This window comes from Panthera onca, chromosome X, assembly GCF_046562875.1.
Source record: "Panthera onca isolate mPanOnc1 chromosome X, mPanOnc1 haplotype 2, whole genome shotgun sequence".
In the NCBI taxonomy this organism is placed as follows: domain Eukaryota; kingdom Metazoa; phylum Chordata; class Mammalia; order Carnivora; family Felidae; genus Panthera; species Panthera onca.
This window is the reverse complement of record NC_138357.1, coordinates 123,015,726-123,041,036: the sequence shown is the minus strand read 5'-3', so window position 1 is coordinate 123,041,036 and position 25,311 is coordinate 123,015,726. Positions and strand designations below refer to the sequence as shown.

At 50.3% G+C, this 25,311-nt stretch overlaps 2 protein-coding genes across 11 annotated transcripts in view; one reads left to right on the top strand and one right to left on the bottom strand.

Moving 5' to 3' along the window:
* TBL1X (transducin beta like 1 X-linked) overlaps positions 1-8,024 on the top strand; it is a 229,248-nt gene extending 221,224 nt beyond the window's left edge. For all 8 annotated transcript variants that reach the window (XM_081792571.1, XM_081792568.1, XM_081792569.1 and 5 more), the window contains 3 exons: positions 782-947; positions 3,458-3,559; positions 4,510-8,024. In XM_081792571.1, coding sequence (XP_081648697.1) covers positions 782-947; positions 3,458-3,559; positions 4,510-4,536 — 295 coding nt within the window. In that variant the 3' untranslated portion in view covers positions 4,537-8,024. The remainder of the gene's footprint in view (positions 1-781; positions 948-3,457; positions 3,560-4,509) is intronic.
* GPR143 (G protein-coupled receptor 143) overlaps positions 1-25,311 on the bottom strand; it is a 62,625-nt gene that overhangs the window by 4,684 nt on the left and 32,630 nt on the right. For 2 of the 3 annotated variants that reach the window (XM_081792577.1, XM_081792575.1), the window contains one exon: positions 10,785-11,164. The exons of the other annotated variant lie outside the window; for it this stretch is intronic. In XM_081792577.1, coding sequence (XP_081648703.1) covers positions 11,070-11,164 — 95 coding nt within the window. In that variant the 3' untranslated portion in view covers positions 10,785-11,069. Of the gene's footprint in view, positions 1-10,784; positions 11,165-25,311 lie in introns of those variants that run through there. 3 annotated transcript variants of the gene reach the window in all.

The following is a 25,311-nucleotide window of genomic DNA, read 5'->3' as shown; positions in this document are numbered from 1 at the left end:
TTTTTTTTAATGTTTTTATTTTTGAGACCGAGACAGAGCATGAGCAGGGGAGGGGCAGAGAGAGGGAGACACAGAATCGGAAGCAGGCTCCAGGCTCTGAGCCATCAGCCCAGAGCCCGACGCGGGGCTCGAACTCACGGACCGTGAGATCACGACCTGAGCCGAAGTCAGACGCTCAACTGACTGAGCCACCCAGGCGCCCCAATAGATGTTTTAAATTGCAGGAGTATTTATTTTTTAGCTTTTTTTTTTTTTAATGTTTATTTTTTGAGAGAGAGACAGCGGGAGCGGGAGAGGGGCAGAGAGAGGGAGACACAGAATCCGAAGCAGGCCCCAGGCTCTGAGCTGTCAGCACAAAGCCTGACGTAGGGCTCGAACTCACGAACTCAAGATCACGACCTGAGCCGAAGTTGGGGGCTTAACCGACTGAGCCACCCAGGCACCCCAGACTGTAGGGTGCATTTTAGAAATCGAGTAAATATTATACAAGAGCATATATCATTCATCTCCGTAGAACATGCAGAAAGCAACGAATGTGGATGTCACCTGGTTTCCTTAATAACAGCCCCGGAAGAAAGGAAGAAAAGATTTGTTTTCTAACTATGGGCTTTTTTTCAATATGCCCAAGTCACATTTTAGAAAAGGCATATGCCCGGTCACTGTCTCTCGAAACCTCAGGGCCAGGAAGGACAAACAGCACGTGAGATCCGTTGACCGTCTTAGGGAAATAGGAAGAAGCCAGCGTGTTTCTCTGATGATGTTTTCTCTCCCGTCTTTCCAGCGCTTCGTTCGATTCTACGGTCCGACTGTGGGATGTGGAGCGAGGCGTCTGCGTCCACACGCTAACCAAGCATCAGGAGCCTGTCTACAGCGTAGCTTTTAGCCCTGACGGGAAATATTTGGCCAGTGGCTCCTTCGATAAGTGCGTGCATATCTGGAATACTCAGGTAATCCCCCGATTGCCGCGACCGAATCCTTTCCAGAAGTAACGCCCAAACAGCGTTTGTGGAGACCCAGGCCAGGAGCGGCGACTGGGAAGTCTGTGCTTAGGAACGAGCGGCCTCACACGGAGCCTGGAAGCAAACCCTGCCTTGCCCAGGCGGACCTCGGGCTCAGCGCCGCGGGGCTGTGGGCCTCTCCCCCCCCCCCCCCCCCCGCCCCCTCATCAAGGGATCTCCCCGTCTTCGACTTTCTCTAAGCCCCTGGCATGAAACCTTCCACCTGCAGATGACCTGCGGTCATCTCAGCAAAGTGTCGCCCAGCCCTTTCCAGAGATAACGCTGTCGGTCACACGGGTTCGACGGGGAGAGGCGTCCTTCCGTCCGAGCTTACCGGGCAGGGGTGCCAGGCCGGCCCTGACCTCCTACGCTCCCCACAAACACCAGTACCTTCTCCGTGCAGCAAACCAAGGAGCACAAAGGAGTGTGTTTGCTGTGCTCATGCCATTTAATGGTTTTTGACTGAAACGGTGTTCGGGTAGCAAAGAATATGTCAATGATGGGTCGTCGTGTTATCAGAAAAGAGAATGTTTGGTTCAGTGTTGCCACTGGAAGTACCTGCAGCCATAACTGAGGGTAAATAGCATTCTGAATATAGAGAGTAGAATGACAGGAGCTGGTATAGTACAGACGATTTTTTAACTTATTTTTGAAAGAGGCGGAGAGAGAGGGAAACCGAGAATCCGAAGCGGGCTTTGCGTTGTCAGCGCAGAGCCCGAGGTGAGGCTCGAACTCCCGAGCCCTGCGATCGTGACCTGAGCCAAAGTCGGGAGTCAGACACTTAACTGAGCCACCAGGCACCCCCAGTACAGAGTACTGTATCGGGCAGTCAGCTCTCGGCTCTCCTGATGGAAGACAAATGCTGTTACGGTAGGAGGTGTTGAAAACAGCCTGTTGGATCTCAGGGTGGATTATGTGCCCCGCTTCTGTCCTTTTAATCTGACCCACCTTCTTGATCCCCTTTGGCTGGGTTGACCTTCAGATGGATTTGCATTCTCCAGCCCATGGCCCCTTGTGGCAGGGAAAGGGGGTAGATGAGCCAAGTTCACTGGCATGGGGGTGCGGGCGTCCCGGAGACCTCAGGCTCCCCGGGGAGTGCCGTACATAAACAGGTTCTCTCGCAGAAGGAGAGGCGATGGTGGGCCCTACGTGCAGGCAGGCTGACACCAAGGCGAGTTGCGCGGCCCCAGACAGGCCTCCCAGAAACCCCCCAGCCCCACGCCAGGAACAACGTGCCAGAGGCTGTCGGTGAAACACTAGAAAGCGTGATGGGCGGGTCTGCAACATGACCTCATTCATTAAGTGCTGCCTGCTGTCAAAAAGTCAAAGCCTGTCACCCCCCTTTTAGAAATCACAAAACTCAGAGACATTTTATTTGCTTTTTTTTTTAACATTTTTATTTATTTTTGAGAGACAGAGGGCGAGCGGGGGAGGGGCAGAGAGAGAGGGAGACACAGAATCGGAAGCAGGGTCCAGGCTCCGAGCTGTCGGCACAGAGCCCGACACGGGGCTCGAACTTGCGAACAGGAGACCGTGACCTGAGCCAAAGTCAGATACTTAACCGATGAGCCACCCAGGCGCCCCTTATTTATGTTTTTAAAGACTTTAAGTAAACTCTCTACCCAATGTGGGGCTCGAACTTACAACCCCATCCACGATCAAGAGTCACAAGCTCAACTGGGCCAGCCAGGTGCCCCCTCTTTGAGACATTTTATTTGTTGTGTTATTATTTTGTTAACGTTTGTTTGTTAATTTTTGAGACAGAGAGCATGAGCAGGGGAGGGGCAGACAGAGAAGGAGAGAGAGGATCCCAAGCAGGCTCCGCACTGTCCATGCAGAGCCTGACCCAGGGCTCAAACCCATGAACCATGAGATCATGACCTGAGCCAAAGCCAAGAGTCCGACACCTAACAGACAGAGCCACCCTGGCGCCCCTCTTTGAGACATTTTAAAGCTCTCTCTAATCCTGAGAGGGTACCGTGTAAATATAAAAAAACATACGTAACGTTGTTGACTTGCTCCTTCCCCCGTTCCCATCTTGTAGGAAGTCTGAGAGGCCTGTGTCTACGGCCGCTGGAGACCTTACTGCAAGTCGTTTTCCTTTCTAGGGTCAAAAATACCTCAGATAATGTATCCGTGATGACATTTCAGGGTAACGTCCAAAGGAGTGCCCGTTGCACCACATCCATGTTTTGTTTCGTGTGTAATTGCTTTGAGAGTGTGAGATCGAGGCGGGTGCGTGAGTTAGGGAGAGGCAAAGGGTGAGAGAGAGAGAACCTCTCAAGCAGGCTTCCTGCCTAGCGCAGAGCCGCATCTCACGACCGCGAGATCATGACTTGGGCCAAAACCAGGAGTCGGACGCTTAACCGACAGAGCCACCCAGGCGCGCCGGCTACCGCGTCCGTGTTTCGAGTGTCCTTTTGCGTCGTCAGTGATGACTGCTTTGCTTTGCTTTGCAGAGTGGAAGTCTTGTCCACAGCTACCGAGGCACTGGCGGCATCTTCGAGGTGTGCTGGAATGCCCGAGGGGACAAAGTGGGTGCCAGCGCGTCCGATGGCTCTGTAAGCAGCACCTGTGGTTTGCCGGGGAGGGGCGGGTGGGGAAGGGAGGGGCGGGGCACAAAGACGAAAGGTTGGGCAGCCGATACCCGATACCCGAGTGCAGCTGCAGGGGGTGTGACGGACCCTGGTCTCTGACCAGCTTTGCACGCAGGCGCCGCACAGACGTGCTTCTGGTGAAGGAAACTTCTGGGCTGACCCCCTGGGTTGGCACCATCTGTGAACGGCCACCTCTTCCTCCCTCCCAGGTTGTCATTCTGGCCAGCATTTTCTTAGGGACATTCTGCCCCGTGAGGATGCCACAGGGGTGATCCTGCCCTGTCACAATGTCAGGAGGCACTCGGCTGTCACTACTTTGACAGGGTCGCTACTGGCATCTGGTGCGTGGAGGGCAGGGAGGCCGCCAGTCCTCCCACAATGCGCAGAATGGCCCCCGGAGCAGGGAAGGATCTGGCTCTAGGTGTCACCGGTGCCGAGGCTGAGAAACTTGCTCCTAGCTTAGTCCCGTGTTTGTGACCCTGACCTCTTGTGATAAAGGCATGGCCTCCTGGTCTCGTTCTGCTCCCGTGAGCTGTCTAGCCTCTTGGTTCGTTCCCGCACTTGGCCTTGCCGTGAGCCCCAAGGCAGGGGGCAGCAGTGGGGCTGGCTCGGTGACTGTCCGCGAGGGCCGCAAATGTTCCCATTGTCTGTGCGCTCGGGCTGGAGTCGTCCTCTCCGTCACGCAGCCCGCCCCTCCCCCACTGGTTCCTGGCATCGCCCTCGACCTGGAGCTTCCACGTAGTGCTGTTTGCTTGGCGTTGCTGGGTCACATGCTCACACACTAGCCTTTTATTAAAGCTGCCAATAAAACTTTATTTACAGAACATGGGTGGCGGGCCGGAGTTGGTCCAGGGGCTCAAAAGGCATCTTGCTGTCATCTGTGAAGATAAGAGGCACCTTCTGTTTCCTTCCAGGTGTGTGTTTTAGATCTCCGAAAGTAAACACAAACTATTCTAGAAGAGAATTCTAACGGACCAGCAGTGAATGTGTGAAGCAGCAATGCTCAGACACCGTTCTTTCCGCTCCAAAACTGTACGAACTTGACTTGCATTAGAGTGTACTTGGAAATCAGTTCATCCTGGCCACAGGAGTCTCTACTTTCTCGTAATCTTCATCAAGAAGTTTAAAACAGAAACATACACAGTCATATCAAAGGGGGAAGGAATGGTTTCCACCCAGAACATTCAGCCTGGGAAGCATGGAGCCACCGGCTAGGCGGGGGCACGGTTTGCTTTCCATCCAGAACAGGCTCTGATAGTTGAGAGGAGAAAAGACGAAGAGGAGAAAAAAGAAAACAAACAAAAAAAGCTGTGCCAAAAAAGAAAAGAAAAAAGAAAAATGCTGTGATAAAACCAAGAGTGGGGGAGGGGACTCTCCTCCACGTGGTGGGTTCGTTTTTTTCCCCCCTAACAATTTGGACACTGCACTTGCTCTCACAAAGGATGTTCAAAGACCAGTTTGTACCGATGAAACGCGCAACTTTGTAATCCCAACACTTTCTATTTTCTAGAATCTTCTTTGTCCGGTGGTTTTTCTATTGGCTGGAATCCTGTCGTCCGGGGGCCTTCGGTCTGAGATGGAAACTGGTTTTGGTTTGTTGCTTCCTTCCCACTGTGTGCCCCCTCCACCTCTCCTTCGTGCGGTGTGGTGTTGGTTTGAGTACGCCTTCCGTAGACGCAGCCTCGTGGACACCATGCCAGAATCTCTGACGGTCGGCTTTCCCGTCCCTTCGTCCTCCCCTCCGCCCTTCCTCCCTCTCCCTCACCGCCCCTCGCTCACTCGCTGTCCCTTTCTCATAGTTGCTTCGGATCTTCGGTCTCAAGGGCACTTTCGGCGCATAATAAGTGCTTTATGTAAGAAGGCAGGGCACGGGGACTTTTTACGGGAGAAAAAAAAAAAAAAAATACTTATAAGAGAAAGAGCCCGGAGTATTTTTGGAAAAAAAAAATATTTTTATGTTAAAACAATTTTAAAATCCTAAAATGGCCATCAGACACAGAGAGCTTTGTGTGATTCATATTTTAAGCAAATCTTAGGAGGACACAGGCAGGGTCTGAGGTGGCCTTTCCGTTCCCTGCAGCATCGTGAAAGGCGGTTAGGAATCTGGGTGGAAAAGTCTGGGTGGGTCCTGGGGGTCGGCGGGGGGGGATGCTTCTGCAGCGAGAGACGCAAATCCCGGCGCTTTTTGGTTCAAAGAAGAGTGTCGCATCGTTTCGGGGTGTTCACCCTCGTAGCCGGCACGAGAGGAGTCGAGAACAGTGCCCTCTGACCCCAGGAAGCATTTCCCAAACCAAATGGAATTGAAGAAGCCATCCACACTGACGGCTGGGCTCCCTGTCACCTGTTAGCGACCTCTTGTTCACGGCGCTCTGAGTACCCACGGCCGCTTCACCGAGAGCGGTTGACCCGTCCTGGCACAGCTCACCTAAAAGCCTCCGGGATCTCACCCGGTGTGATAGTGACAGAAACGAACGGGAAAGGGAGACTCTCAGTCCTGAAGGTGAATTACGTAGGTAGAACATCACTAATAATTTCTGCCGTCTTCATCATTTCTTTCTCTCACAAGAGACCAGGAGAAAGAATTTTTTTTTTTAATAATGAATCTTTTTACTGTTTTTAAAAAATTAAACATGGCTTTGTGTTCCTAGAGGAGTTTCCTTTCATTGGATCAGGTGCCCTTTGTACTCTCGTCCTAACCCGACACTGACCTGTTTTTTACATTAGCATCGGGGAAGGAGCGAAAGATTGGGCCTCTTCTCTCCTCTGTTTCCCAGCGGGCATACGAAGGGGCGAGGAAGCTGGTCAGGCCCGGGGGCAGGGGTGCCTGCCGGTCGGGGGCAGGCTTCGGCTGGGTGCGCGTCCCAGCAGTGAGACAGGGTGTCGTTTGGAGGGTGGCGTCCGTCCGTGAAGCCAAAATCCAGCCGGCAGGACAGCGGCCTCCCGCAGGACGTGGAATGTGCAGGGACCGGCGGCAACAGCCAGGGTGCGTTCTTCCTTCTAGATCGTCCATTGCCCTCCGCTTGGATACCCGAGTTATGCAAGCCCCGTCTGTAGAAGACCAGAAAGGGCTCTGTGTACAAGCTGGGTATTTGATTCAGGCTCCGTTCCCTAAGTGTTTAGCCCGGAAGGTCTGAGTTCTGTGGCGTCACATTCCCGTTTTTGAAGGTCGCAGACGACGACCGCCTGCCCTAAGAAGTCATTAGGTTTGGGGCGCTGTTTGCTGGGGATCCAGACCAACACCGTCTTGACCCCTACCCCAAGTAAAAATGTCACCTCTGCAGAGAAGTTGTTGAGGGTTGGGCCACGGTCAGCACGTGGCTCGTGTCTCACAAGCCAGTCGACGTCGGGCGGTCATGGTGGGATGTCCTGTCGGGTTCACTAGATAAGCTTCCCGTGGACGTCAGTGGCCGGGGTCCTGTGGAGATGTGGGCTTTAGCCTCGTGATTCCTAAGTCTGAATCACGTGGGAATGATCCGCTGGGAGCCACGGGCTGCAAGGCACAGAATGGAGCTGGGGTGACAGAGGCAGATGGTCCCCAACCCTGCCTCCCCCCCCCCCCCACCCCACCCCACCCCCAGCAGCCGCAGGAGAGGAGCTCCCGGGCCTGAAGAGGGACGGAGCCTGAGCACGCAGGGCAGGCCTCCGGCCCACCCCCACCCTCGGCACGACGGCTGTCCGCTGAGCCTCTCACGTCGGCGACTTCCAGCAAGCCGGGAGGTTCCCCTTCACCATCGAGGGGCGGCCCTCGTGGGAAGTTCCTGTTTGCCATTGTTTACGGCTCTTAAACAATGGCGGGTAAACGCTGAAGTCTTAGTGACCAAATTGAACCTTGATTCTGAAAGCAGAGTGACACAGTCATCCTTCCTGGAATCTTCGCTTGGGCTTGAAATGACCAAGAGCATGTCCTGGGGTTTGACGTGACCAAGAGCATGTCCTGCACCACAGGGTCTAAACCCTCTGACCCCACACGACACCCGGAACTTGACCTCCGTCTTGTCTTTCTGAAACTAGATCGCGGAGCCCAGTGAAGTGCACTTTGTCAAATGTCAGGGTCTGCTTTATTCCTTGTTATTTTACTCTGTTTTTTAACCTTCTGTTCCATCTCGTTTTTTCCTCCTTTTATCCGGTTTCTTGTCAAATGCAGAAATGTTCCTTCTGCCACTCACTGCAGTTTTGAATTCTGGCTTCTGCAGTTTTTATTGTCTGTGTCAGACGTACAGCCAGATGTGGTCCCCTGTCTGCATTTTCTAGATTCGGTTCTGTTCACGTCACCCCTCGTTTCGTCGTCCTCCACCCCCCCCCCCCACCCACCTTCACGCTCTCTGAGAAGAAGAATCACTTTGTGTGTCGTAGCTCATTTGTGTCAAGAGAAAATCAACAGATCATACTCAGTGTCTTGAATAAATTGCTCTATTTTGATATTAGAGAACTTGGTGGGTGTGCTTTCTTGGGTCTCGCTTGGTTAACTCTTGGTTGGGCCCGCGGTGACATGGATGAACGAAGAGCAAACTGCATTTTCTCAGCAAGACCGTAACTTGAGGGCCTCTTCGCAGGATTGCTGGGCTCAAGTAGGGCCAAGGGAACTTCCGGAACCGCACGATGTGGGAGGCGCGGCGGCCCCCAGTTACCGTAACGTGTTGTATAAACGAAGCATGTGTTCGTGTGTTTCTTCATTACTTTCTTGCAGGCTGGTTGTGGTCAAAACTCAAAGCAAGTGAGTGTTCTCCTATCAGCAGCTTGCTTTGCTGGGGCTCTGCATTCAAGGATTAGCTTTAACTTGGAGAACCCGAGTCCTAGGACACGGGTGAGTTTAGGACACAGGCTACCGTTCAGACGTCTACCAGTGTCTCGAATGTAGCACATCTGGCAGGGGCTTCCTGTCACTTTGATCAATTGGTGGGGGGTGGGGGTCTACATGACTGGGCACTGCCGTCCCAGGATTAGGGAGGGGGCAGTTGACGAGGAGAGGCAGGGAGTGCTGTATGGGTACTTTTGCCGTAGGAGTCACAGACAAGGTCATGGTATCGTTCCCTCCAAGTCCAGCCCGACCCTGCGCTACAACAAAGCAGAGGGCTGGGGTCCCCGTGTTGTCTGGGGGCTCAGCCTGCTGCCTTTTCTTTTTATAACACCTGCCAAGTTGACCAAGCATGTTCCCACGTTTCCAGAAATGGGGTGAAGCACACTCAAGCCGTAGGAAGGTCCTGGAAAGATGGGAGTCCCCAGGATAAAGGCACGTGTGATGTGTAGCTTTGGTGGCTTCAGCAACAATGCTGGGTCACCTATAGCTCTCAGGGGGATTCTTCCTACTATAAAGGAAACTTACGTAATTGGGGGCATCTCAAGCTTCCAGTCACTCAGCAGAGAACTTTTCATCATCCACATCTTGTCTCCTCCATGACAAGGTAAGCCGTGCAAGGGGGTGGACAGGGTGTGGGGCACCACGTGGGGAGCGCAAGGACCCACGCACGGCGTCCGCACTCCAAGGACAGGGGCTCTGACTGGGAGCGCAGTGTTCCTTGAGCACACGTCACCGGGAGAAACCACAGGAAAGCAGCCGGGTGGGGTACGTCCTCAAACTGCACAGTGGGAAAGGAGCGCGAGGGCATTTTGGGAGCGGGGGGAGCGAGTGGAGTCCTCACGAGGGTTTTTGTGCTATGATAAGCCGACCGGCTGGTAAACCGAAGTCCTATGAAAGCTACCTGATGGGAACAGCCTCCTCTTTTCCACCCAAACTACACTCCCGGCCACCCGTCTGTCGTGTCCCAGCCCAGACTGCTGGGGCCCGGTGTCCTCACCTTTTTGAAAACTTCTCTCCCATCAGTGTTGCTTTCTCTCCACTGGATCATTGCTTTCGCACCCACCATCTACAAAAGCGTAATCAGATGCCCCCGCAGCAACCAGCCTGACAGACTGCTTACAACCGAGCGGCCCGTCATTTTCTGGCTTATCCCCGGGTTTGCTCCGTTGTCCCTTCTCTTCACTAGTTGGACTCGATGCCCGTCGGTGATGTTCATTTGCACGTTCTCCACCGCACGGGCCCGCTCGCTGCCCGGCAAGTAGGCATGAGGGGATATTCACGCATCTTCTGGCTTTCAGGCCCCCCCACCCCCAACAACCTCCTCGGGCATAACCGCTGCGCCAGCTGGGGACTTGGCCACCCCATCTCGGAGGGGTTGTCATTGGATCATCAGTTCGGAAAGGGTTCTTCCTTGCAAGCCTCTGAACCTGACTCGCTGGCGTAAGGCAAAAAGAACAAACGAGGATACCGGGCCCTCTGAGGAATCCTGGAGGACCAGGCCCATGCAGGGGAGGTGCGCACAGACACAGCCCCGGGCACTGCCCACGTGTGGACACGACACCGGAGTGGCCCCTCAGCCCCTCTCCAGACCTGCTTCTCTGCGGCCCTTTCCCTCGGGCGCTAGCTGCTAACTAGACTGGCTCGGCCAGGGAGGTGTGAAAGCTAGTACCTGTGCCTACAGGCGGAGGTGGGGGGGGGGAGGGCTGGCCTCATGCTGTTGAGGGGGGGTCCTCAAGCAGAAGAGGGGCTTCTGGTGCTGCTGGGGACTGAAGAGTCCACACGGAGGCAGATAAAGAAGGCACATACCGCTCCGAAAAGCTAAGCTTCCTTCGCACGCCCCTGACACTTTGGATCAAGGCGGGGGAGTGACGTAGCTTGGGCCCATTCTCAGGAATGCGCATGCCCAGGGCACCGTGGCCACAGTGCAGGTGTGCCCCAAATGCTGCTGCGGCCAGGCGACTCTCTAAGAGTACAAGTCCAGAAGCTTCCTGGACGGCTTTTCTAGAGCAAAAAAGGGCATCCTTGACCAGAAGGGAGGTGTCCCATGGCCGGGCGGTCTGTGGTGTCCCGGGAAAACACTGCCTTGCTTTTTCTATGGATCTTCCCACGTGGCCTGTAACTCCAATGCATGCGACGATATTTTGCCCATAAATACATTTAAAAACTTTAAATACATACCTATAGATCCACCTGGATAGACCTATATTTCAACTGATGCAAAGATTCTAACCTGGGAAATGGTGTCTATCAGGGCCAAGGAGTCCTTAGTCCTTAGTCCTTAGACCAGGTCACTGCTCAGCACAGCATGGGGACCAGGGGCTACGTCATCAAGGCCTTGCTCAAGAGCATTTGCTAGAGGTGTTCAGACAGCATGCGAGCCAGGCCCAGAGCTCAGTTACAACGACTTTATTCACTTTTCTAAGGACCTGGGTCTGGCATTTACATTATAGGCAACCTCAGAAGGGTGGGGAGCAGCTGCTGTGTCTGGTCTGGAAGGAATTCTCTCTCTGTTCCCAAGCTCGTGCTCGCGGATCGCGTCTCTTACCACGGCTACTCCTCGGGAAGGAACCGTTACAACACGGCGAGGACAGGAAGGTTTGTGGGGAGAACGCAGTTCTAAAGAGCGAGAAACGCAGAACCTGAGGATGTGGGGACCGGACCCCTGTCACGTCCCCCTCAGAGGTCTCCCTGGGGTTCGGGAACAGATTCCACCTCATTTTCGTTGCGGGACCCGCTTGTGACATAGATTTCAACCGTGCTGGCGTCGGAACCTGGGGAGGAGAAGAGCGTCTCTTGTCAGCAACTGGTGCGGGACCTTGCATCCATTTTCTGCCCCTTTTCCCAAGCGTCTGCCCTGGGCAGCCACGTGTGCGTCTCCGCAGAACCGCGTGGATGCCACAGACCAAACGGAAACCAACCGTGGGCCGACACGGGGGCTTCGGGGCCCTGTGCTGTCGGACCGGGGAGCACGGGATCACGGCGCGCTTGGGTGACCATGGGGACAGCTGCCACGGGGGCGGGGGGTGAAAAGGTCACCGGGGCCCCACGGGGCCCACACGGAGGAGACCGCCAGCCTCTGTCACACGAAAACACCTCCAAGTGGTCTTTTCATGCTTGCTGCCACGTGGTTCCAGGAAGAAGAGGCGGGTGAAGGACAGCAGAATTATTCCTGCCAGAAGAGGAATCTTGAAGATCTGTTCAGTCGTTCTGGTAACACACCTTCCTTCAGAACCTGGGGGCGTCCTTTGGAACAGACCTCAGAACTCTTTTTTCATTCTGCGAGTATCCAGGCGTGCCTCCTACATGCCAGGTCCCAGGTTGGATGTGGGCAATTGAGATGAAGACAGAAAGAAGGGTGGCCTTCTCAACTGCACATGGGGCAAGTAACCTTCACAAAAATCTCCAAATCCCAAACTCCCTCCACCAGCGGACCTTGCCGGTCAGTGTAGTCTCCACTCACGTCCCTCTCTGTTCACTCCCAACGCTCAGGCACACTGGCCTCTCTCACGCTCCCAACTCAGTTCTGCCACAGGGCCTTTGCACAATCGCTTCTGCCTGTAAAGCTCTCTTCCAGATTTTCTCATGGCTCCCTTCTACACTTCACTCAGATCTTAATTCAAATGGCCCTGGGAGAACCTCATCCTCAGGGAGAAATCCAGGACACCCGACCTGAAATCACTCCGCTGCCCCGTATGGCTCTCTTTTTCTCCATGGTATTTCACTACCCGAAAGATGATATTTTGTATTTTGTATTTGTATTTTTCATTCTGTCTCTGCTGCTACGGTGGAGAGTCCCGTTAGATGAGGGACCTGTCGTACTCACCGTGGTAGTGCCTGAAACAGCACCTGGCACATGGAATGTGCTCGATAAACAAGTCCTGAATGGATAAACACAGGGCAGCAAGTGCCCTGCCATCAGCAGGGTGCAGCACCAGCGTCCCGGGGAATCGGGACCGATGAGTAAAAAGAACGGCGGGAACCAGCACAACTTAAAAAAGAGACACGTGCACAGCTGTGGGGAACGCGTAAGGAAGAAAAGAACATTAGCGTTCTCTGGAAAAGACAAGGCACCAGGAGAGCTGTCTGCGGAGACGCCTGGGAAGGCCTCGCTTACGGGAGGACGGGCCGATGTGACCGAGAAAGAGCCAGCACGGTGCTGCAGTGCCCTCCCGCCACCGCACTCCGACCTTCCTCCCGGTGCCGGGCGAACAGGAAATCCGGGAGAACACGGGTCTGGGTGAGTCAGGCCAAGTTCCATGAGCCCCATGAAGAGGTGAGTTTAGCGGGCAGTGGGAGGACCCACGCCGGCCATAGAGGCTGCAGGCGGACCCTGAGGAGAGTCTGGGGTGCCGACAAGGATGATGGGAGACCCGCTGCTTGCGGCAGTGAGCCTGGGATTCCAGGAAACCAGGCACAGCTGGGAAGAGACGCTTCCAGAACCGCATTCCTGCCGGAGAAGCCGGTGGCACTTCAAAAAGACCGCATTTTCACAGGGTCACCCGCTGTTTATGAGGACACCCTGAGCTCATGGGAACTTGTCTGTGTGACTTCTGCGGTCCTTACAAAGGCTGCAGGGGAATATCACACGGTGGCTTGTGATCAAGGTCCGGGCTTTAGACATTTCCCCGTGACCTCACACTCTGGGGCTTGCTCTGGATCCTGTGGCTTTTTCAGAGTTCCGGGTTCTTTCATCCTCGCCCAGAGGCCCCGCAGAGGAAATCCATTTGTACCACAACAACTGTGTCAGATGCCAGTGATGCTGAAGCCACGGCCCCCGAGTCCAGCCCTGCCTGCGCGGACTTTAGCGGGTCCAGCAGGCTGAGACCTCCATGGATCTTCTCTTCTGCTCATGAAGGTCTCCAGAGAACACGCTGGCTGAGTGAGCAAGTCTCTGAGAAGATAATCCAATGAGGCTATTGGGGGATTGGGACGAATTCCATTGGTGCAAAGGGCAAGTACCTGACAGCTGTCCCTGCAGGAGAGGCAGATGCCCACAAGCTCGTGGCGCCCAAGGGCCAGCCCCCTTCCTCGTGACTCTCGAATGACCCTTGCAAGCCCCAGACAGGTGCTTGGGGACGTCGCGGCCCCATGTAGACCTGAGATTCGGGAAGGCACCTCACCTGTTGCTCCCGGATCCCCCGAAAGCCCGCAGCCCTCGGTCAGAGAGCCCCATCAGCGGGCACCCATGAGCCATACAGAACACAGGGCACTAGGGCCTGGATCTCCTTCAAGTGCTGAATTGGATCCAGGGAGCACGAGAGTCAGAGCCCCGGGCCCACTCTCTTCCACGCTTCCCTAGCAAGTACCATCCACAGGGCCACCTGGTGTTACATTCAGGAGAAGAGCAAGTGACAACAGGGAACCAAGGGTAAGACAAGGAATTGTGGGAGCGAGAACTGTGGATGACACAAGGGAATACGGGAGGGAACAGAACTATGGGAAAGAACGGGAATTCTGGAGAGAATGAGGAACTATGGGAGAGAGATGGAATCTGGGGAGAGACGGAGTTGTCAGGGACAATAAGAAATTAAGGGAGAGAGTTGGGGCGCCTGGGTGGCTCAGTCGGTTAAGCGTCCGACTTCGGCTCAGGTCACGATCTCACACTCCGTGAGTTCGAGCCCCGCGTCGGGCTCTGGGCCGATGGCTCAGAGCCTGGAGCCTGCTTCCGATTCTATGTCTCCCTCTCTCTCTGCCCCTCCCCCGTTCATGCTCTGTCTCTCTCTGTCTCAAAAATAAATAAACGTTAAAAAAAAAAAATTAAAAAAAAAAAAAAAAATTAAGGGAGAGAGAATTGGGGGAGAAACAATTGTGGGAAACAGGCAATTGTGAGAAGGAATTATGGGGAAGAACAGAGTATTTAGCAGAAACAACATTTTACAAGAGACAGGATGTGGAAGAAAACAGCATTGTAGAAGAAAACAGACTTGTGAGAGACCATGAAGAACCCAGAACTGTGGAAGAAAGTGGGGACACTGGGAAAGAGAACTGGGAGAGAACTAGGCTATGGAGAATACGGAGAACTGTGGGACAGACAAGGCATTGTAGGACAAAAGGGATTATGGGAAAAGAATTGTGCGAGAGAAGGAATTGCAGGAGGCCAGGGACTGTGAGTGAGACAAGGAATTATGGGAAAGGAAGTCGAATTGTGGGACAGAAACAGAATTACGAGAGGGGCGCCTGGGTGGCTCAGTCGGTTGAGCGTCCAACTCTTGGTTTTGGTTCAGGTCACGATCCCAGCCAGGGTCGTGGGATCGACTCCTGCATTAGGCTCCTTGCCGGGTGTGGAGACTGCTTAGGATTCTCTCTCTCCTCCCTCTGCCCCTCCCCCCATTTGCGCTCGCTCTCTCTCTCTCTCTTAAAAAAACAATTATGTGAACAAAGGGATTATAGAGAAAGGGGAATTGTGGGAAAGACAGGCATTGTGGGAAAAAGGGAATGGTGAGAAATATAGGGCACCGTGCGAAAGACGAGAGCAGGGCAGTGAAAGGGGAACTGTGGGAACAACAAACGGTTATGAGAGAAAGGGTACTGGGAAGAACGAAGGAAACTGTAGAAGAAATGTATTATGGCAGAGACAGGAAACAGTGGGAAAGAACAATCTTGGGGGATGATGAATTGTAAGGTCGACGGGAAGTATGGTTTTTGGTTGTTTTTGTTTTTTTTTTTTGGTTGTCCAATGCTATTTTTTAAAGTTTTTATTTAAATTCCAGTTCGTTAACATAACTATGGTACTAGTTTCAGGTGTACGATATTGTGATTCAACACGTCCGTACAACACTCCGTACTCCTCACGACAGGTGCACTCTTTAATCCCCATCACGTATTTTACCCACCCACCCAGCACCTCCCCTCTGGTGACCATCCGTTTGTGCTCTATAGTGAAGACCCTGTTTCCTGGTTGGCGCCCCACCCCCTGCTTTTTTTGGAATTGGTCTTTCTCTGACTCATTTCTTTCGCTCAGCATAATACTTCTCTGGTTCCGTGTTTGATGTTGCAAATGGCAAAGTTTCAGTGGACACTTGGGCCGTTCCCATAACGTGGCTATTGTAGACAACACTGCAATAAACATCAATACCTAGTAGCGTGATTGATGGATCATAAGGTCGTTCTCTTTTTAACTTTTGAGGAAACTCCATACCGAAAAACACAAAGTTAAACACCACGAATTTTCAAAGATGCACTCGATGTTCATTGCAGCATTATTTACAATGACTAAATCAGGGAAGCGACCCAAGTATCCATCAACAGATGAATAAAGGGATGGTATATACATATAATAAAATATTTAATTTCATTAAAAGAATGAAATCTTGCCATTTGTAACAAAATGGATGGAGCTAGACGGTATAACGCTAAGTGGACAAAGAGAAAAAATACCATATGATTTCACTCATCATAGAATTTAAAAAACAAAACAAACAACGAGGGGCGGGGAACAAAAACATCAGACTCTTAAATATAGAGAACTGATGGTACCAGAGGGGAGGTGGGTCCGGGGAGGGGTGACAGGTGAAGGAGATTAAGAGGGCACTTCTGGTGATGAGCACTGAGGTACAGAATTGCTGGATTACTATGCTGTACACCTTAAGCTGACACTGTAATTACACCGGAATTTAAAAATAATAAAAGTATGGGTATTGAGGAGGGCACCTTTTGGGATGAGCACTGGGTGTTGTATGGAAACCAATTTGACAGTAAATTTCATATATTAAAAAATAAAAAATAAAAAAAATAAATAAAAAAAAAAAATAAAAGTATTAAATCAACAACCAAAAACAAAACAGAGCGAACTCTGGGCGAGAACAATAAAGTGTGAAAAGACAAAGGGTTATGGGAGAGCAAGACCCGTGGAGAAAAGGGGAGTCTCGCGAATCAACGAAGAACCGTGGGAGGCCAAGCAGTGCAAGAATGACAAGAAATTGAGCGAGAAGAGAGCTGTGGGACAGAAGAGGATTATAGGGGAGACAGGGCACTGTGCGTAAGACAAGGGATTACTGGAAAGAAACGATTTTCATTAAGAAATGGCATTGCGGGGTGGGGGGGAGGGTGGGTGCCTGGGTGAGTCAGTTGGTTAAGCCTCTGACTATAAAAAAAGAAAACTTCTGGGGCGCCTGGGTGGCTCAGTCGGTTAAGCGTCCGACTTCGGCTCAGGTCACGATCTCGCGGTATGTGAGTTCGAGCCCCGCGTCGGGCTCTGTGCTGACAGCTCAGAGCCTGGAGCCTGTTTCGGATTCTGTGTCTCCCTCTCTCTGCCCCTCCCCCATTCATGTTCAGTCTCTCTCTGTCTCAAAAATAAATAAACATTAAAATAAAAATTAAAAAAAAAAGAAAACTTCTTTTACTTATTTTGAGAGAGCGAGAGCAAGTGTGCCCGCGTGGGCGTGCAACTGGGGAAGGGACAGAGAGAATCCCAAGGAGGCTCCGCACAGTCAGTGCAGAGCCTGACGTGGGGCTTGAGCCCCCAGACGGTGAGATCATGGCCCAAGCCCAAATCAAGAGTTGCATATGTACCTACTGAGGCACCCAGGCACCCCAACTCTTAATGTTGGCTCAGGTCATGATGTCATGGTTGTGAGATCAAGCCCCATGTTGGGCTCCAAGCTGAGCATGGAGTCTGCTTGGGATTCTCTCTCTTCCTCTCCCTCTGCCCCACCCCCACATACTCTCAAAAAAAAAAAAAAAAAAGAAAAAAAGGAATTGCTGGAATATGGGGTTAAAGCAGAGAATCTTGGGAGAGGTCATCATGGGAAAGACCAGGGATCACGGGCATCAAAGGGGAGTTTTTGGGAACTGCAGGAACTGTAGGAACAAGAGGGCTCATGTGAGACAAAGAACTGGGGGACAAAATACGGAACTGTGGGAAAACCAGTATTACGAGACATGGGAATAGCGGGAAAATGAGATCATGGCGGAGAATTATGGGAGACACAGTTAACGTGAGAAAAGAGGAACAGAATGTGGGAAAAACAGGATTGCGAGAAAGATGAAAAGTGGTCAAAATCACAAGTATTGAGAAAAATACAGACTTGTGAGTGCCAACAGAGTCCCGAATTGTGGGAGAAAATGGGCAACGGAAGGAAAGAAGGACTTGTGAGAGCGATAAAGTATTGTGGGAACGACAGCGGATCGTGGAAGAGAAAGGGCAACTGTAGGAGACAAAACAAACTCTAGGAAAACTGTTTTGTGGGAGAGATTGGGAATGTGGGAGTGACAACGGATTATAGGAGAAAAATAATTAGATTGTGGGAGAGCTAAGCAATCGTGAGACCAAAGAAATTAAAAAGGAAACAAAAGGCAACACAGTATAAAACAATCACCAAGGAAAATGGAGATTTGTGCCAAACAAAAAAGACATCAGGATTGTGAAAGAAAAGAAGTAATTTTGAGGGAAAAAAAAGGGTATTGTGGGAGAGACAGGGAATTGTGAGAAAAACATAGGCTCACGGGGGAGAGAAGGAAATTTGGGGAGACAGTTATGAGAACAAGGAATTCTAGGAGAAACACGAAATTGTGTGACAAAATATCGTAGGGAAAGGAATTAGGAAAATAAAGCATTGTGCGAGAGAATGGAAGAACGTGGAATACACAACTGTGCTACCAATGAAACTATGAAGAATAGAGAACTGTTGAGCCAATCGAGACGAGGCAGAATGTGATTTGTGTGGGAATGACAAGGGATCACAGGAATTGTTAGAGAAAAAAAGGAACTGGGAAAAATTGTGGGAGGATAGAGAACTGTGGGAAACGGACTGGATTGCAGGGGAGCTAGGGAATGGTGGGAGAAGGAATTGGCTGTACTAGAAGTGGGGAACCGCTGCAGAAATTATAAGGATTATAACTGGATTATAAGGAAAGCAATAGGTTCTCAGGGAGGTGAGGACTAGAGGTCAGAAGGAAAAGGGCAGAGAGTGGGGGAGAAGCAACGGATTATGTGAGACAGGCCAAGAATGGGAGAGGAGCAATGGATTGTGGGAGAAGCCAAGATCGGAAAGGATTGTGTAGAGTTCGTTAACAGTGGTTAAGCAAGGCACTGTGGGAAAAGCAATGTATTCTGGGAAGGTCCAAGATGGTAGAGAAGCAAAGGATTGTGGGAGGGGCCAATATGTCAGACAAGCAAAAGATTCTGGTACAGTCCGTTAACGGTGGCTAGGCAATGAATACTGGGAAAAGCAATGGGTTGTGGCAGAGACCAAGATGGCAGAGAAACAAAGGATTGTGAGAGAAGCCACGATGTTGGAGAAGCAAAGGCTTCTGGTAGAGTCCGTTAATGGCAGCTAGGCAATGAACTGTGGGAAAAGCAGTGGCTTGTGGGAGAAGTCAAGATGGCGGAGAAGCAATGAACTGTGGGAGAAGCAATGGATTGTGGGAAGGGCCAATGGCGGAGAAGCAAAGGATTGTGGGACACTCCGTTAACAGCGGTTCAGCAAAGCACTGTGGGAAAAGCAATGTATTGTGGGAAGGGCCAAGATGGTGGAGAAGCAAAGGATTCTGGTAGAGTCCGTTAATGGCAGCTAGGCAATGAACTGTGGGAAAAGCAGTGGCTTGTGGGAGAAGTCAAGATGGCGGAGAAGCAATGAACTGTGGGAGAAGCAATGGATTGTGGGAAGGGCCAATGGCGGTGAAGCAAAGGATTGTGGGACACTCCGTTAATGGCGGTTCACCAAAGCACTGTGGGGAAAGCAATGTATTGTGGGAAGGGCCAAGATGGCGGAGAAACACAGGATTGTGGGAGAAACCAAGATGGCAGAGAAGCAATGAACTGTGGGAGAAGCAATGGATTGAGGGAGGGGCCAAGATGGTGGAAAAGCAAAGGACTGTGGGAGAGCCCGTTAACGGTGCAGCAAAGCACTGTGGGACAAGCAATGTATTCTGGGAAGGGCCAAGATGGCGGAGAAGCAATGGACTGTGGGAGAAGCAATGGCTTGTGGGAAAAGCCATAATGGTGGAGAAACAAAGGATTGTGGGAAAGTCTGTTAACGGCAGTTAAGCAAAGCACTGTGGGACAAGCAATGTATTCTGGGAAGGGCCAAGGTGGTGGAGAAGCAAAGGATTCTGGTTGAGTCCGTTAATGGCAGCTAGGCAATGAACTGTGGGAAAAGCAATGGATTGTGGGAGAAGTCAAGATGGTGGAGAAGCAATGAACTATGGGTGAAGCAATGGATTGTGGGAAGGCCAATGGTGAAGAAGCAAAGGACTGTGGGAAAGTCTGTTAACAGTGTTCAGCAAAGTACTGTGGGAAAGGCAATGTATTGTGGGAAGGGCCAAGATGGCAGAAAAGCAATGGATTGTGGGAAGGGCCAATGGCGGAGAAGCAAAGGACTGTGGGACACTCCGTTAACGGCGGTTCAGCAAAGCACTGTGGGAAAAGCAATGTACTGTGGGAAGGGCCAAGATGGCGGAGAAGCAATGGACTGTGGGAGAAGCCTACACGGCGGAGAAGCAAAGGATTCTGGTAGAGTCCGTTAACGGCAGCTAGGCAATGAACTGTGGGAAAAGCAGTGGCTTGTGGGAGAAGTCAAGATGGCGGAGAAGCAATGAACTGTGGGAGAAGCCATGGATTGTGGGAAGGGCCAATGGCGGAGAAGCAAAGGATTGTGGGACACTCCGTTAACAGCGGTTCAGCAAAGCACTGTGGGAAAAGCAATGTATTGTGGGAAGGGCCAAGATGGTGGAGAAGCAAAGGATTCTGGTAGAGTCCGTTAATGGCAGCTAGGCAATGAACTGTGGGAAAAGCAGTGGCTTGTGGGAGAAGTCAAGATGGCGGAGAAGCAATGAACTGTGGGAGAAGCAATGGATTGTGGGAAGGGCCAATGGCGGAGAAGCAAAGGATTGTGGGACACTCCGTTAACAGCGGTTCAGCAAAGCACTGTGGGAAAAGCAATGTATTGTGGGAAGGGCCAAGATGGTGGAGAAGCAAAGGATTCTGGTAGAGTCCGTTAATGGCAGCTAGGCAATGAACTGTGGGAAAAGCAGTGGATTGTGGGAGAAGTCAAGATGGCGGAGAAGCAATGAACTGTGGGTGAAGCAATGGATTGTGGGAAGGGCCAATGGCGGTGAAGCAAAGGATTGTGGGACACTCCGTTAATGGCGGTTCACCAAAGCACTGTGGGGAAAGCAATGTATTGTGGGAAGGGCCAAGATGGCGGAGAAGCAATGGACTGTGGGAGAAGCCTAGACGGCGGAGAAGCAAAGGATTCTGGTAGAGTCCATTAACGGCAGCTAGGCAATGAACTGTGGGAAAAGCAGTGGATTGTGGGAGAAGTCAAGATGGCGGAGAAGCAATGAACTGTGGGTGAAGCAATGGATTGTGGGAAGGGCCAATGGCGGAGAAGCAAAGGACTGTGGGACACTCCGTTAACGGCGGTTCAGCAAAGCACTGTGGGAAAAGCAATGTATTGTGGGAAGGGCCAAGATGGTGGAGAAGCAAAGGATTCTGGTAGAGTCCGTTAATGGCAGCTAGGCAATGAACTGTGGGAAAAGCAGTGGCTTGTGGGAGAAGTCAAGATGGCGGAGAAGCAATGAACTGTGGGAGAAGCAATGGATTGTGGTAAGGGCCAATGGCGGAGAAGCAAAGGACTGTGGGACACTCCATTAACGGCGGTTCAGCAAAGCACTGTGGGAAAAGCAATGTGTTGTGGGAAGGGCCAAGATGGCAGAGAAGCAATGGACTGTGGGAGAAGCCTAGACGGCGGAGAAGCAAAGGATTCTGGTAGAGTCCGTTAACGGCAGCTAGGCAATAAACTGTGGGAAAAGTAGTGGATTGTGGGAGAAGATGGCGGAGAAGCAATGAACTGTGGGAGAAGCAATGGATTGTGGGAAGGGCCAATGGCGGAGAAGCAAAGGATTGTGGGACACTCCGTTAACGGCGGTTCAGCAAAGCACTGTGGGAAAAGCAATGGATTGTGGGAAGGGCCAATAGCGGAGAAGCAAAGGATTGTGGGAGAGTGTTAACGGCTGTTCAGCAAAGCACTGTGAGAAAAGCAATGTATTCTGGGAAGGGCCAACATGGCAGGAAAGCAATGAACTGTGGGAGAAGCAATGTGTTGTGGGAGAAGTCAAGACGGCAGAGAAGCAAAGCACTGTGGGAAAAGCAATGTATTCTGGGAAGGGCCAACATGGCAGAAAACCAATGAACTGTGGGAGAAGAAATGTGTTGTGGGAGAAGTCAAGATGGCAGAGAAGCAATGAACTGCGGGAGAAGTCAAGCTAGCAGAGAAGCAAAGGATTTGGGAAATTCTTAACGGCAGTTAAGCAAAGCACTGTGGGACCAGCAATGTATTCTGGGAAGGCCCAAGATGGCGGAGAAGTAATGGACTGTGGGAGAAGCGATGAGTTGTGGGAGAAGCCAAAATGGCGGAGAAGCAAAGGATCGTGGGAGAAGCCAAGGGTTCTGGTAGAGTCCGTTAAAGGCAGCTAGGTAATGAACTGTGGGAGAAGCAATGGATTGTGGGAAGGGCCAAGATGGAGGAGAAGCAAAGGATTCTGGTAAAGTCCGTTAAAGGCGGCTAGGCAATGAACTGTGGAAAAAGCAACGGATTACGGGAAGGGTCAGTAATGGCGGAGAAGCAAGGGACTTGGGGAGAATCAAAGGATTGTGGGAGAAGTTGGTAATGGTGGTGAAGCAGTAGACTCAGAGAAGCAAGGGACTGTGGGAAAGGCCAAGATGGCAAGAAGCAATGAACTGTGGGAGAAGCAAGGGTTTTGGGAGAAGTAATGGATGGCTTAATGCATATGGAAAGAACGAATAACCGCATTTAAAAATTTTCTGGGGTTCCTAAGACAGAAACCAACGAAGTTTAGGTTTGTGAGAAGTCCCATTTTTCTTAACTTTTAGTCCCGAGGCAAATTTCAATTCCTTGTGAAGATATTTTACATGACACTGTCGTAAGAAATTACACACAGATCCCCTCAATGGAAACTTGCTACAGTCACAAAACATGATCATCAAATCAATTCTCCCACACCAGGTAGTCCTCTAAGCAAACCTACAGTCTGTACTTAAAAGCCTTATGTAGGCCTTTGGGGACACAGATAAAATGCAAGCTCTTTAGCAGAATCTACAAAAGTCCTTCATCATCTGTTCCCAGGCTGCCTCTCCGGATCCGGAAAACCCATCACACCATGTCGTGCTGAGGCCACCCCAAACCACATGTAAACATTCTGCTGTGTCTCTGGCCTTTCTCCTCTCCCATTCAGGTCTCCTGTGCAACACCACGTCTGAACATCTCCAGAAACTCTCACCCATGCGCCCCAAACCAGCATACATAGCTGCATTTTCTGCGTTTAACACCTCACATTTTTCACAACAAAAAATAGCACTGTGGGGGCACCTGGCTGGCTCAGTCAGTAAACCATGCAACTCTTGATCTCGGGGTGTTAAGTTGAAGCCCCATGTTGGGGGAAGAGATTACTTAAAATCTAAACAAATAATAAATAATAAAATAATAGCACTGTCTTACTTCTAAGTTTCATCATACATGATACTTCTCAAGAACACTCACCCTCCTTGACCAAAACGGTGTTGACCATACAGCAGATGCTCAAAACCCCTTTGTTGAAGATCAAATTAACTTACATTAAGTGCCTAGTAAGCACCTGACACCACGTCAGATATGTACTAATGGAGGTTCAAGGTGAGCCTATTGGCCTTAGAGCGAACCTCAAAGTTGTAGATGCTTCAGAGCAGGACAAATAAGTCCATTCATCACAACAGTACAAATGGAGAGACCTGTGTTTACTGCTCTGAATTACATATCTGGGCCTTTTCTCACACACGTAACAGTATTTTCTGCATTACACATAGCTCCCTGTTACTGAAGAAACCTTTATTAAAGCAGTTGGGGAATAGGAGGAAGGAGATGCCCAAGACTAAGCCGGATCTCAACCCCAAGATGGCTTCTTTCGAAGACATGGCTGCCGCTTACAGCAAGCAGCACGTGGCCTAGGGTAGAATACCCAGAGTCGGTTGTGAGGGAACCACTCTGCCTGGGCTGTTTCCCTACATGTGCCAGCACCTCTTTAGCCCAGACTGAACTGCCTTGGTAGTTTAGATGCAGCCTAGAAATCTGCACTGTTTTGCTTCTGAATTCCACTCCTTACCAACATTTGCCCCATTCTCCCCTCAAACTATGAATACGTAAGATTATTTATCACTAGAGTTAGAGTTACTGAATGTCAGCACCACTGAACACAGCATACGATCTATTTGATCTTATGAAAAATTACCATCGTCAGCACCCTGTTAGAGGCAAACAATTCCTAAGTGGGGTTTGCCAGCAGGGCTTCTTGTCAGCTCACCTGGACGGGGCCAAGTGAAGAGTCCTCTGCCCAGATGCCACTAACCCTTCCCTGAAGCTACCATGACAGGTCTTGCCTGGCAAGTCCATTCCTTATACTTCCCTCATATGTCACCTAGCTTCTGATAAGCTTAATAAACGTTGCTATTATTCAAGGACAGAGAACATAACTCCTTACGCATTCTTAGCACCCAAAATGTTCAAGATCTCAACTCTTTTTCCCCAGCTCTACTGAGATGTCATTGACATAGTACCCCAACACTTACATTATTAAGAATTCTTTCAATCTTTTACCTAATGACTCTTATTTTTCAGTTAGGCCTTCAGTTAGCCATGACCTGCATGACCTACATATTTTGCATCAAAAATCTGTAATGTAACATCATCATTACAAGCAACCACTGAGCACTTATCATATGGAAGGGTCAAGCTTTGGGTATGAATGCCAGACGGAGAATGGAATGCATCGCGATACTGGTAGTGAACATGTATCAGTTCAACGTGCTTTCAAACAATCTCAAAGTAACACAGTGGGAAGTGGAAGGAGCTTCAGGGTCTCAGTGGAAAGAGGAGAGGTGAGGTGGCCTCCTTCCCGAAGAGCATTTGTGAGAATCGACCCACTGATCTGAAGAAGAAAGTGCTCCAAACATGTGGTCTCTCCTTGTAAAGAATTTTCTATCTTGTTACTCAATGCTAACAGCAACATATTTAGTCAAGAAGAATCTTCTGAGGGGTTAAAATCTATGTATAGGAGGGAGGATAAAATCAATGTTATTGTAACAATAGTAACGGGCATTACTCATTACTCATCTTGATTAGAATATAAGTGAGCTTATTGTAATAGCAAATTCAGAATATAGAACAAATGATAAATTATCAGGTTGTAATAGTTTAATGAAAAATATATGATGTACTTATTAATAGATATATGTGAATATATATAATTATAAAATTTATGTGATAGGTTTTGTAAATGGCAATCTTTAGAGAAACAATTATTTGAGCCTTAACTGGTACTTTCTTCCTCCTTATCAGTTGGGTTAGTGGACATAACCCCAAATAAGAATAGGTGTTTAAAAAGGGAAACATAAGGAAAGAAGATGTATACATTGATAAGATAGGTTGATGGTACGAGGAGAAAACTTCATAAGAACAGAGCTCTAAACAGCCAAAACGCTGTGATAAAAAGTCAACTTTTACAAAGCGAAGACTCACAGATAACCCAAACAGAAAAATCAATAAAGAAACAGTGGTTTTGAATGACACACTGGATTAGATGATCTAACAGATACATTCAGAACATTCCATCCTAACACAGCAGAATACTCTTTTCAAGCGCACATGGGACATTCTCCAGAAGAGATCACGTCAGACCACAAAACAAGTCTCGACAAATTTAAAAACAATGAGGTCATACCATGCATCTTTTGCAACCACAACACAAGGAAACTAGAAATCAACCACAAGAAAACACCTGGAAAGAGTTTTCTCTTTCCAGATACATGGAGGTTGGATAATCTGCTGGTAAATAACGAATGGGTCAACTAAGAAATCATAGAGGAAATCACAAATACATGGAAACATGTGAAAATGAAAACACAGTCCCAAATCTTTGGGATGCA